Source organism: Harmonia axyridis, chromosome 1, assembly GCF_914767665.1.
Source record: "Harmonia axyridis chromosome 1, icHarAxyr1.1, whole genome shotgun sequence".
Taxonomy (NCBI): Eukaryota; Metazoa; Arthropoda; class Insecta; order Coleoptera; family Coccinellidae; genus Harmonia; species Harmonia axyridis.
Genome location: NC_059501.1, coordinates 24,580,544 through 24,595,215, shown reverse-complemented (window position 1 = coordinate 24,595,215; position 14,672 = coordinate 24,580,544). Strand labels below are relative to the sequence as shown.

General features: G+C 36.5%; 1 protein-coding gene across 5 annotated transcripts in view; it reads left to right on the top strand.

Annotated features, from left to right (window-relative positions):
- Positions 1–14,672, top strand: part of LOC123674423 (neurexin-3) — a 238,420-nt gene that overhangs the window by 127,995 nt on the left and 95,753 nt on the right. For all 5 annotated transcript variants that reach the window (XR_006746660.1, XR_006746662.1, XR_006746661.1 and 2 more), the window contains exons 4-5: positions 1,094–1,404; positions 3,726–3,752. Coding sequence is in view for 2 of the 5 variants with exons in the window: in XM_045609283.1 (XP_045465239.1) it covers positions 1,094–1,404; positions 3,726–3,752 (338 nt within the window). In the remaining 3 variants the exon portion in view is untranslated. The remainder of the gene's footprint in view (positions 1–1,093; positions 1,405–3,725; positions 3,753–14,672) is intronic.

Below are 14,672 nucleotides of genomic sequence, written 5' to 3'. Positions count from 1 at the left end.
GACCTGCCATTTCAACGTTTTCAAGTATGTCTTGACCTCTTTCGCAACATGGGGTCGAGCATTGTTATGCTTTAAAATCACTTAATCATCTCTCGTTGTGAGCGTCCGTTTGTCTTTCAATGCTTGACGCATTAATTGCTCTCGATAACAATCGCTCGTGATTGTTTCAGTTGGTTTTGACCACTCATAATACATTACGCCGAGCTGGTCCCACTGAATACTGAGCATGACCTTGGAACCGTGAATATTTGGTTGGCCGTCGACGTGGAAAAATGGCCAGGCTATACCAATGATTTTCTGCAATTGGAACTATCGTAATAAACCCATTTTTCGTATCCAGTTAAAATGCTATGCAGAAATTCCTTCCGTCTCTGCCTTGCAAGCAGCTGTTCACAAGCAAACAAACGCCGTTCAACATCTCTCCGCTTCAACACGTACGGCACCCAATTTCCTTGTTTCTGAATCATTGCCATGACTTTCAGGGGTTGAGAATAGCTTCTTTCATTCTGCTCATGGAGCACTTCATCTATTTAATAGTCAACATAATGTAAGGAGTAATGTTGAATACGACGCCGAAATGTCGCTGTTCTCAATTTGCTGGTGTTCGTCCTCGAACTACGTGGAAACTTTTACGTAAAGATCTTAGCTTAGAGCCCGTGCTAGAATTAAAGCCAAATAAGCACCATCTTCGTTGCATTTTTTCGGATTAGGTTAATTTGAAACTGGCCGAAGATGATAATTTTTACCGTTGTGCTTAGTGGTTATGCTCATTTTTGGTTAAATGGCTCAATCGATTAACAAATATCCATATTTGGAACGAATCACCATAACATCCATTAAAAAATAATTTCTGGTGCCGATTATTCGCTGGCGGCATCATCGATCCTCTTTATTTTTTTTGGAATGAGATTTTTTTTTGTCCACTGACAATTCACAAATTTATAAAACAAGGACCTCGCAAAGATCTACCTACTTTCCCGATGCGTCACAAATTCTAAGGCCGCCCATTTTCATAATATAAAAACTTATTTCTTTATTCATGTAAACAGTGTTAGTCCATGTCCTCTCTAAGTTCTTATTTTTTCTATTTCAGACAAAGCTCCATCGGAGGCTGTTTTTCGAGGAACTGAATTCCTATCGTATGATCTCACCCAAACAGGAGGAGAACCAATAGTCAGTGCTCAAGACTCTGTTACGTTCTACTTCAAGACAAGACAACCGAATGGGCTGCTATTCTTCACTGGTGATGCAACGGATTACCTAAATGTAGCAATCAAAGATGGCTGTCTCAGTTTGACCATGGGTTTGGCCAATGGCAAGCAAGATATGCAGATAAAACCCAATAAAGTTAGGTTTGATGACAATCAGTGGCATAAAGTTAGCGTGCATAGAAGGATACAGGAGGTAAAATTCGTTTTATTTATTTATTTATTTATTTATTTCAACGGTTTTATTTAATGATGTGATTTTATAGAAAAAAGGAATAGGTGATTGTTGGAATTTTTCAAGTAAATTGAAGCAAGGTTGATGAAATTCGAGAAAACTTCTCATATATAATTCAAATTGACAAGTTGGACAAGACATAGGCTCTTCGATATCTCTCAGAATCAATGTTCTCATTCCAGTAAAGGGTCACTCTATGAGTCTTTTTGAATACATAGTATGATACTGAAGTTGGCATCTTCAAAGGTCTTTCGGTCGAATAGTGTAGTTGGACTGGATTTCTCTGAACTGCTATCTGATATCGATTATTTTTGATACGAATATCACGAACCTTTCAAGAATTTGAAAGTCGTAAAAAATTAGGTACAAAAATTTGGTAGGTACCTACAGCGTTTATATTGGTACACCTAGCCGTAACTCTGGTAAGATGGATAATGTCTTATTGTTCCATATCTCATACCAATCTATCGAAAATTTATGAGAAAAGGATACTAAATTATGTGATGAAATTTAATTTTCTGTGCCTTATCATGTTTCAGATGCTATATTCAATATGAAACAAGTTCAGATCTTGATATCGACATAATCTTCTTTTGGTTCTATGGAACATCTTTCCATTCTCATATTTTTCTGGTTTTCACGGTGGGTAACACTGAAGTGAAGATATAAGTTCTTTTGAAAGCTTTCAAAGGTTTCATAAAACCCTTCAATTCAACTATAGCCAAAGTTACTATGACAGCAAATGCCATGCATTCTAGGCATTTCAGATATAAAAAACCTTAACACAACCCATACATAGATTTTCATTCATATGTGGACACTCCAACAACTCTTTCATCACTTACAATATTGCAGATACTTATGCTGAAGAGATAAATCAGAAAATGCCATCATTTGTTCTTGATCAGCTATGAATTCCATGCTTCATTTTACGATTTGTTTCCTTAATATTTCTCTTTGGATTTTAAGGTACTGCTTCGTCGTTGAGATCATTATAGGGATAGTTCTTGTAGAAATCATTTTCCACTGGCGCTTTCCATGACACTCAAGGCCTCTTTATTTGGAAATTTTTGTACCTCTTTTTGGTGCATTTTATTTTTATTTAGAATGGATATGTTAATGAGTATGGTTTTTTTCTTATCTTTATCAACTCATTAAATATTTGAGCAACTGTTTTTTCAGTTGAAACTGTAAGATCCCAGTACAGTTTATAGCGTTCGTTCTCCAAAATGATCTCTGGTCGGAACTTGTAGTATGGTATTCTTCAGATTGTATGCTTTCTAATATGGTTTCCAATTTTTGGTGAAGTATCTTCCCTACTGCATTGTGTCTCTTTTTACATTTGTCTCCTGCAAAATTTGACATCTACCAGTAATTTGTTGGATTGTTGGACACCCATAACAACATTGATTATCACTAATAGTGGGACCCTTTATGATATTTTACAGTAGTTTTTCGTTGAGATTACTTGATCTCAGATGGCTAGAAGTAATATTTCAGTTTCTGGATACATTCCACCTGATATTGACCAATAGTTCGACGCTTCAATGTCGACAAGATCCTTGTTCAACTCGTTGAAATTACTCCTACGGAGGGGTTTCTTCCCCTATCTTTGTAGTTTTTCATTGATTGCCTAGTGGTGATCTTTATGCAGTTCTGAAAGAGTAGTTTCGTCAGCTTCGCACAATATTTGGTAGACCTCTACTCTACTTGCTTGGTCTCACAAATATGCTCGTAGACTTAAATGATTTTGTTTGTCTGCTGGCATTCCTGAAATAACAAAGGAAGAAAAGACAAAGAAGTTTTACATAATTAAAATTTTCAGATCTAGAAAATTCCTTATTCATTCCAAATAATTAACACAATGAAGCTTTATGGAACGCGAATGTAGTTGATCGGGTGATCAAATTTGATGATACACCCTATTGATACAGAATATTTATGAAACCCCGGTTAGACAAGAAAAAAATTAATAATCAAAATCAAATACATATACATTCCCCTTTTTTCAAACATATTCGAACTACAAATCATCGAAACTTGAAGAGATATTAGCTGTTTCAAGATTTCATAAAATTCCAACATGCCATTGTCTAAATTATTACTACTCAAATCGCTGCAAATTTCCGCCTTATGAACTCGAGGCAAGATGTGCAAACATTCTGATATAGGATCTATGTAGAAGTGAAGACTTGCTCTGAGGGGAAAACTTCCAGCAATCGCTCTTCCTTCCATGTTAATATTGATATTTCAATGTTTATAAGATGTGTTGTTCTTTCCAGATCTCGGCAATTACAAGCTTTTGCAGGGTAAGTTACTTCCCGAATTTCCTGCCTTTATTTCGCATAGCTGGAAGGAAAATCGTCGAGCATGAGCGACGAAGCACAATTTCCCGAAATTCCTTGTTTGATTTCCCCTTTCTTACGACTATGACCCGAGTAATTGGTCGGGACTTGCGATTAAGTTCATTTGGGGGAACGGCTGGATGGAAATGTCTTTTTTTGGGCTACGACGCAATCCCGAAAGTGATGAGTGGCGTTTCTGGCGGCATTACGGCTTTGTTACGCCTGTTTCGGTATTAAGTTATCTGTTTTATCGAATGCGATGCATTTCCTTCCAGGTATGTTTTATTCTTAAAGTTTTTCGTATTATGAAAAAAATATTTCGAAATTTTCAATGTTAAATATAATTCGGGTATGGTATTCAATTTCAATAATGAATGCTTTTTTCAATAGTTTGAAAAGTTGTGCTATTTTTCGCGGTTTTCTTCAATTCCTAGCATTATACATGACCGAATACCAAGTTTCATTTGAGATGAAAATTGGTTCTTTGGATTTTTCTAAGGAAGACCATGTCATTTTCATCAAGTGCTGATGGCCTAGATGTGGTTTATTTTGAGTGTGCGTTTTGCGATAAGAGACAAGAATATTGAAGTGAATAAAGAAAGTAAATATTAATTAACCTTAAGACTAAAGTATAAATTCAATTCCAACTTGATAATGCAACAGTTACACTCTACCGAGTGTTACAAATTTTATGAAAAAGACAAGCTATTATTGCGAAACCCGGTAGAGGTCGCTGTTTCCACTAACCTAGCCTAGCAGGGTATAATAGACCATTGTGAAAATTTTGAATGATTTTAATTTCGAAAGAAGGTCGCTTGTTTGGGGTGAAAAGTTACGTAAAAGCCATATTGCTGTTCAATCAGTTATTCCGGTGAATTCGGATGAAGTTTATACATCTGTTTTTCTTATTTCGATCAGTACTATCACCTTCTAAAGTTTTGCCCCACAAAAAAAACACACTTTACAATCAACAGCGCTAGATACACCTTCAAGATGTTAGATACAAGGTCTAATCAAAAAATATTTTGTTAAACTGAAAAAAAACATAGATAAGTCAAAACGAGAATGCTATCCAATTGATTATTAGTACCTCCCATGGAAAAAATTGAAATCCTTGATAGAGCAACACTGCTTGACTAGGCTATATACCCAATCGATGAATATAACCTCGATACCTCGTCACTCAACAAATTCCGGACCTGTCGAAAAGAAGGCAACACAAATACCATAACACGTTCAAAGATGCGTATATAAATTATATATTGATTCAATATAACTTATTAAATGGTATTCCTTGAGTAACAAGAAAGAATTTGAAGTGATAAAAGAAAGTAAATATTGAAAAACGATAAGACTAAAGTATAAATTCAATTCCAACTTGATATGCAACAGTTACACTCTAGTGAATGTTACAAAATTGATGAAAAAGACAAGCTATAATTGCGAAACCCGGTAGAGGTCGCTGTTTCCACTAACCTAACCCAGCAGGGTATAATGGACCATTGTGAAAATTTTGAATGATTTTAATTTCGAAAGAAGGTCGCTTGTTTGGGGTGAAAAGTTACGTAAAAGCGATATTGCTGTTCAATCAGTTATTCCGGTGTGGGGAATATGAAATTATACCAGACCGAAACGTAATTGATTTCCGGTTGTCACGGTCGCTGAAATTTCAATGCAGATTTCCATTTGGGACACAAAGGTTCGAGTTTATCGAGTTATATTCGTTAATTGGCGCTTTTAAGTCCCCACTCTATTAATGACCATGCACTTATGTGCCGAACAAGTAAGTACATGGTTGGCATAAATTTGCGGAGGGCTTACGAAGGTCAAGTGCTGCATACGTGCGTGAAAATTTCTGTTTGCGGGGACAACAAGAACTTGTACGAAGAGTGGCTTGTCAAACATAACATTTTGTCGTTCTCTGTTTTTGGTGCTACGATTTTCAAGTTTGCTGTTGAAAATTTTGTCGAGTGAATTTTTTTTTTCGAATAGTTGACTTTCATTCACTAGAATTCGCATAATTTTTTGCACAAATAGAGGCTCATAAGACATATCACAGCCACTTATATGCTTCTATTTTTATGAGACAACTTTTAGTGATTATCTCGTTCAAGTTTTTTTTTCGCTTCTAGCTGCTCTGTTTTGAATAATCAACTTCCATTTTATGGGATTTGTATAAATTCTTTGATAATTCATAGGCGTACAACTAGCTTGCTTGGTGCAAGACTATCCTAAATTGATTTCGCAAGAAGGCGAGATAATCGCCGTCATAGGTTTTTTTTATTTTGGACAAGTGAATATATTCGAAAAATTTTTAAAATGCATACTATCCTGAGTCCTAAATACGGGCATAGGATATTTTCACTACAGTAGAAAAGATTGGGTTCATCTTAGGATAGTTTGAATTTTTTTCGCTTGACGGACTTGGAATGAGAAATACGGACTCAAGATTATTCTCAGAGCCGTATCTAGATGCTATTGCGCCTGTGGCAATATATTAGACAGCGCCCCTCATTTTCGAAGATTGTTTTTCATCCATTATATTTTCTTATAGTATTTTTTTGTTCATAACTTAAGTCATATATTTTCGTTTTACTGGTCACTTTAGGCTTAGTATGCAAATTCTAGGGAAGGCTAGCAATATTTTCAATGTTTCCAGCTCGGTTTCCAGGTTCCTCGGCATCGTTCGTTGCGAGGCGTATGCTTGAACTTGACTTGAAATCAAGTCAAGTTCAAGTCAACTGATAGTTTTTCAATCTCAAGTCGAGTAAAGTATTTATGAAGTACTTGAATTCTATCAAGCTACTTGGTTTTTAGCATTCTGTAGTGTCACATCAAAAATAAAATAATGAAATGAGAAGGAACCTTGCAAAAAGCACTTTCATTTATTAAACTATTTTGTATAAAAGAACCAGAAATATCAACAATTTCAAAATGGGAACCAAAATTCAATCACTATAAATAATAATAATAACAATATGAAAAATACAGTTTCTTGATATTTAGAAACCTTCAAGCACTGTTTGATTACATGATTAGGCTTTTAGGTATTGCAAGCTTAACGTTGAGCTAACAGAAGCCGCGATTTCTCCGACAATAGAGAGGAAAAAAAAATTTCAATACGATAATATATTAGGCTAAAATTATGGCCAAAAATAAATCTGAATTTCCAAAGGTGGTTCTGCTAGATTTATTGGGGTAAGCAATAAATATCGCAAATCGAGTCAAGTTCAAGTATGTATTTAATATTTCACGAGATTGATTTTCAAGTCAAGTAATTGGTTAAAATATCAAGCTACTTGGTTTGATGAATTCCTAGAATACATGAAAACTGAGTTGTGATCTTTCGAATTATTTCGCCTGGTGCTTCAATATTTTTTCTTTTGATATTTTTGGGCGCCCCGGCGGACCTTGCACCCGTGGCAAGTGCCACCTTTGCCACGCCCTAGATACGGCACTGATTATTCTCAATCTCAACAAGAATTGGTGGATAATCTTTCACCAAGTCAGCGAACTTTGCTTCCGACGTTTTTTTTTCCGAAATTCGAGGCTTTATTGTAAAAAACTGGTAACACATTTATGGTTCAAAGTATTGTCCATCGCTGGCCACAACTTTCTCCCATCTTCATTTTTATCGAGCGTTGAAAAAACTGGTCGTCTTTTGAAGCGATCCACGAATCAATACAATTTTTTACTTCCTAATAAGACCGAAAGAGCTGGCTAGCCAGGCCGTGTGCCATTGATCGAAACGAGTGGAAGTCCAAGGGAGCAACGTCTGGAGAATACGGCGGGGTTCAACTCGTACGGCACCCTATATCCTTGTTTTGACATTTTGAAATGGCTTGTTGCGTCACTCCCAATGATCCTGCCAATTCTTTTTTCGTTTTTCACGGGTCTTGCCTCCCATTCTGCATCTTCGAAAACAATATCGGTTCCACCGCAATGCTGTACAAAATCACCGTTCTTGGAGAGTTGAAACCACTTTCGGCACGTGTTTTCAGCAATAGCGGCCTCACCATAGGTATTTGAGAGAATTCGATGAACATCAGCCGCAGATTTCTTCATATTTAAGCAGAAAATTAAAACCTCCCACAAAAGACGAGAATTTGGCTAGTAAGCTAGCATGTTTAATCGTGAATAACATTATGATGCAGACACAAATCGACTAATATTTCGATGGCGTTATGTTTACAAATACCTAAACTTAATGTATGACATCTACGATTTATTTATTTCGACTACCACTTACCACTACAGCCATCTATTGCAAAACGGCGGACGCAAAGTTGTACACCTAATATTAATAATAATTGTATTATTTTAAATCCTAGCCATAAAACTACAATAAATTATTTGGAGACGAAGTGAAACAGTGTCAAAATAAAATGAATATCCCTATATCTACAATCATAATTAATTTACATAGTAATTTAATCAATTAATTCTAAAAGAAATTTATATAGTCTTCTCTAGAAAATTTTTTTAACTCTTATACTTTTTATGTTTTTGTAGGAGTTATATATTTTGAAGCATTTATAGACAGTTTCAAAAAAGATGACTCCGTCTCTAGGATAGGGAGAGACTAAAAAATAATTGAGATTTGCTAAGTAAAAAATTTTCGTATAGCCATCCGTCTATGAGAAATACCTAAAGGGTTTTGAAGAAAATTTACCGAAACTACTGGCAACATCGTTTTGAAGTTTTAATTGATTAATTTAATTAGTTAATTTTTTGTATGAAAATTGCGCCCTTATACGAAAAAAAGAATGGTAAATTTTTTTGTCACGAATTGAACGAAAAATTCGTAAATGATTTTCAGTTCAAAATATCCCAGTTGCAAATCCAAAAAATTTCATTGGAGTAGTTCAACCGGTTCAAGATCAATAAACAGGCAGTTTTCATGAAAAACTTTGAACAGTGTATCTCGGAATATGGAACATCCGCGAATATTAATAATTCACCAACTGTCATTATTTTTTCATAAAGATTCAGTCCATGCAATTTGTCGCTCTAATATTCTGTTTATTTCAAATTGAAACCTACGGGATGTGAGGATGAGTGGAATGGAATTCACTTCAACTGATTTAGCAGAAATATGACTTTCATTTAAAACTCGCCCCTGAAATTTCTGCAGCTATGTGAAAATCTTTTAATTGAAATCGAAGAAACGCAATAGAACTGAGAAAAACTCATAATGAACGTTAATCACTACAGTAGATTTTTCAGCCTTTTTCATCTCCATTTGAGAACATGGCCCGCCTCATCAACTTCGTCTTAGTGGACAAAAATCTAGCAGTCTCCGTAACGAAGGAAATAAATGCTACCTAATGATATTTCGGCGTTGTATCGTTGTTAAATTAAATCCAATTAAGATTCGTTATGAAATATTATAAGCGAGGCGTATCACTCACTGCTAGAGAGAAAATTTTAAGACGTTTTTGTTTTTATGGAAACAAAAGGCGTAATCGTATTAACAGTTCGCCAGTAGTTTTTTTTTCTCGACTGAGCTTGAAGCTTGAACAAGAGGATTATGCGAGAGATGCCTTCATTGTTGTTGATGAAACAAAGTATAATTGAAATAATTCATTTCGAAATGAGGTGAAGGGAAAGGAGGATCCGAGTATAATTCTTGAGATATTAGAGTTGGTTGGATTTTTTTTTTCGAAGGATAGGAAGAGATCCGAAATACCAAGAAGAAATTTAATTTCGAGACTTGATATTCTAATGCAATACTATACGCATAGAATGAGAAATTTCGTATGACCTTATTCTCATATGAAGGAATTATTCAATATTAATATTATTATTAATATTTTGTATTGCTCTTTCTCAAAAGAATATATATATATATATATATATATATATATATATATATATATATCACAATTTTGACAGGGTATTCTGTATACAATATATATATATATATATATATATATATATATATATATATATATATATATATATATATATATATACGCAGGGTAGTGCAAGCTATCGGGGAGTGACGTCCCCGCGTACCTGAGTCAACCAGTTTGAGGGTTAGCACCCCTCACACTGTGATAGAAATGCTTTCGATTCACAAATGAAGGCCTCGGAACCCGCCCCCGATGTAGAGACTGCACCTGGGGGAAGATCGTTACAGTCTCTAGCAGAAGCGAGTGAGGCGAGTGGCACTCCTCTGCGAACTGGCACCACAAGGCCACGAAGCTTGTTCAGGAATACTCTGGGTGAAGGCTTGGATCAGTCAGAAGTGGGTGATCCCGCCCGAACCTTGGAACATAGGAGGCAGCGTTGGACCAGGGAAATGAACCAAAGTCTAATGAACGCTTATTATCTAGTTACTGAGGGAGAAACCAAAACAAAAAAGTACGCCGCAAACCTGGCAGAGAAATGGGAATCAATTTATCCTGATAAAAGATTCACAGGAAAACACCTGATAGCTCAAATCAAAAACATTAAGACTCGCAAATTGCTCTCTCCGGATGAGCTCGAAACGATTAAAGGAGATGCAACAAGTAATTCACCACGAAGGAGGATTGATGACATTAGGAGAAGCATCCATCGACAGAGCACCAATACTTGGCAAGGAAACATCAATCAATCAAACGATTCAGACGACCAACTGACGACAGTGGAGATGGAACCAGATGAGGCTATGCTTGAGATCCGAGAGTTATTTCAGGGGGAGAGTCAGAAGTGGGAGGGGATGATGATGGAGGATAGACCAAGAATCCCCAAACTGAGACAAAGCAAGGATACCAGAACAATTATGGTTGCCATTAATAATGCCCTAAAAGAAATACTGAATAATTCCGAAAATTTTGAAGAATTATGCCATAGAGTATACTGTGCAGCAATGATGGCAAACAACCTGCAAAGCTCAGATTCAGTATCAAAATCCCAGAAGAAGCCTCAACAGCACAAGCCCCCATGGGAAGAGAGATTAGAACAAAAGATAAATATCCTACGTAAAGAGATCGGTGCCTTCCACGCCTACCTACGAGAAAAAGAGGCAAGCAAAAAAGTGAAAAAGAAAGTGCAGAACTACACTAAAAAATTGAACATGTATGAAAGTGATCCTCAATATAAAGATAAAGTGACGACTCACCTAGAAACCCTCAAACAAAAAATATCTACACTAGGTAGTAGATTAAGACGATATCACAAAAGAACGCAACGCTATCGCCAAAACAATCAATTCACTAGCAACCAGAAGAGTTTCTTTAGAGATCTACAAAAACAGCAAAACCACCAAGCAAATCTGCTATCTCCGCGCTATGAACCCGAAAAATTTGTACGCCATTGGTCAAAGATATGGTCAGAGGAAAAGAGTCACAACAGCAAAGCCAATTGGATAGAAGGGGAGAAAAAAGAACACTATAATCTAGCCGAAATGCCTTCCATCATTGTTACGGAGGATGAAGTCACTGCGACGATTAAGAGAATGAAAAATTGGACGGCGGCTGGAATAGACAGTGTACATAATTATTGGTGGAAATCACTGCCGTCCACCCACACAGCACTGGCTCGACTCATCAATGAAGCACTGGAGAACCCAAATAGCATTCCCAAACACTTTACCCATGGAGTTACCTATATGATACCTAAAAAAGGAGACCCAACGATACCTGACAATTATAGACCGATAACCTGTCTTCCGTCAGCGTATAAGATCATCACTTCAACAATTGGCCAGAAAATCCGGATCCACCTGAAAACCAATAATCTCATGGCGTGGGAACAGAATGGATGTGAAAAGAGCGGTAAAGGCAGTAAGGAACTATTGATAATTGACAACTTAATCACTAAACAGGCAAAAAGAAAACAAAAAAACATCTCAATGGCCTGGATAGATTACCAAAAGGCATTTGACTCTGTTCCCCACTCTTGGCTTCTTGAAATCCTGAGAATATATAAGGTGGACCCGAAGATAATTTCATTTTTCCAATTCCTTATGTCGACCTGGCGGACTTCACTAAGACTCGAGGGTAGTTCGGAGCTGAACAAATCGCCCGCGATAATGATCAAGAGGGGTATATTCCAAGGTGACAGCTTTAGCCCTTTATGGTTCTGTCTGGCCATGAACCCTCTCAGCAGTATGTTAAATAGATCATCGTATGGATACTCCTTAGACGCAGAAAAAAAATTAACACACCTGTTTTATATTGATGATCTCAAACTATATGCTAGAGGTCGACAACAACTGGAAGGGGAGCTCGAGTTGGTACGAAAGTTTAGTGAAGATATAGGTATGAGGTTTGGTCTGAACAAGTGTGCGACAGTCAGTGTGAAAAGAGGGAAGCTGGAAAGGGTCGAAAGTATTCTCTTGACAGACGGACAAGCATTGGCCAACTTAGGGGCAGAACAAAGGTATAAATATCTAGGAGTTCAACAAACGTATGAGATTAGGCAGCGAGAAAATAAGGAAGAAGTCGAAAAAGAACTGATAAAAAGAGTAAGAACAATACTGAACACACAGTTAACAGCTAAAAACAAAATAACTGCACTGAACATTTGGGCAATACCAGCTTTCACCTACACGGCTGGAATTCTTACCTGGTCACGGACGGATCTAGAAAGGCTCGACAGAAAGATCAGAACCACTTTGACGCAGTTTGGCTTACTACATCCAAACTCCGCTATTGAAAGGCTCTACATACCACGCAGAGATGCAGGGCGGGGTCTGATCAGCTTGGAGGACGGTTACCTGAAAGAGGAAGAAAAGTTAAAAACATATTTTGTCAACAAGAACTTACCTGTGCACCAGTGGGTGGCAGCTCAGCGATATTCCACCGCAACTCCAGGGTTAAACAACGAGCAGGAGCCAGAAAGAGAAAACATGGTAGAGAAATGGAAGGATAACTGGCGTACCAAACCTCTCCATGGACGATTTTACTCCAGCTTACACCAAATAGATGTCGACTTACCGAGCACAAATATTTACCTTACTCAGGGCTATCTCTACCCTCAGACTGAAGGCACGTTGATGGCAATACAAGATCAGGTTGTCCCGACGAGAGTCTATGCAACACACATAATGAAGATAGACACGGAAACAACAAAATGCAGACTCTGCAATAATGCCGAGGAATCAGTGCAACACCTTTCTTCAGGATGTTCTAGTATAGCCGGCACTAAGTACTTAAGTCGGCACAACAATATGGGGAAAGTTGTACATCAGCTCCTTTGTCTCAAAGAACGATTACTACAGGGTTTTACCCCGCACCATTTATATGAGCCGAAATCTGTCTTGGAAAATGATAATGTCAAGGTGTACTGGGACTTGACAGTGTGTACAGACCCGGGCGTTGAGAGCAACAGACCTGACATGGTCGTTTGGGAGAAACGCAAGAAGTCGGCAACCATCATCGATTTTTCAGTGCCGCTTGACCAGAATCTCTCAAAGGCTTATGGCGAAAAAATAACGAAATACGAAGCCTTATCAAGACAGATGAAGAGCACCTACCAACTGAATAACGTAAAAGTAAAGCCACTGATTATTAGCTGTAACGGGTTGGTGCACCGAAAAACAGTAAAACATCTACTTGAGATGGATCTCCCCCATAACACCATTGCATGGATGCAGAAGGCCGTAATTTTGGGAACGGTCAACATAATACGGCAAGTACTTTTCCCTCATTAACAGATGGGATGGCTCTTGGCAGCGATGCCCGGGTCATCTGACTGATCCACATTGCGTGTGAAGGTAAAAAAAAAAAAAAAAAAAAAAAAAAAAAAAAAAATATATATATATATATATATATATATATATATATTGTATACAGAATACCCTGTCAAAATTGTGATGAGGTGTATATCGGACAAACATCCCAACAACTTAAAAGAAGAATAACCCAACATATTAGCGACATTAAGAATCCTAGAAAGATATGTGCACTGGCAGAACATGTAAGATCAGTTGACCATCGAATGGACTATGATTCGGTGACAGTCTTGGAGTGCGAGGAGAATATGAGAAAAAGATGTTTCCTGGAGATGATTCACATTAAGCGACATGAAAATTCCATGAACTACAGAAAGGATATAAAGAATATTAGCAACATTTATTCATATCTGATACATTCAAACCAACTTAGTGACAGTGAGTTGTTGATCTCAAGTTCTATGTTCTCCAATGTCAGTTGAAGATCTATGATGTTCTATGAACCCGACCTAACCCCTTTCGTTTTTTACGCAGTTGTCAGATGGATGAAGAAAGTTTTTTAAAAAGAAGTTTTCAAGAGAATAAGGAAGTGTGTGATAAAAATAAAAGACGTTATTGTATTAGAGACTATTTTGTGTTCAAGATAATTAATAATTTTTCCTCCAAATCTGTATAAGATTCAGTGCAACTTAAGATCTGGTAACTCTTCGCATTTCGGTGCGTTTTAACATGTTGTCCTTTCTGCAATGTTTGTGTTATATTTGTATGTTGTTTGTTTTATAGAAGTCCTGAAGAAGATCCCAACCAAGGATCGAAACGTCGACTGATGAAATAAAGAAGTTAGTAACAATTGAAGTTTTTCAACACCCCTTAAACCATTGTTTATATATATATATATATATATATATATATATATATATATATATATATATATATATATATATATATATATATATATATATATATATATATATATATATATATATATATATATATATATATATATATATATATATATTCAATATCAATAAATTTTTGTGAATTTGATTATCAATGTTTTTTTTTCTAAATAGATGTTTATTATTTTTTTAAGATCAAATTCTTTGTGCGAATATTTCTTTAGTGAAAGCAGTTGAATTTTACACTTTTGACTGCCGACATGAATCGTATAGCAACTTAACTCTTCGTTAAGCGGCCCTCAGACGAGCAACTTACCAGCG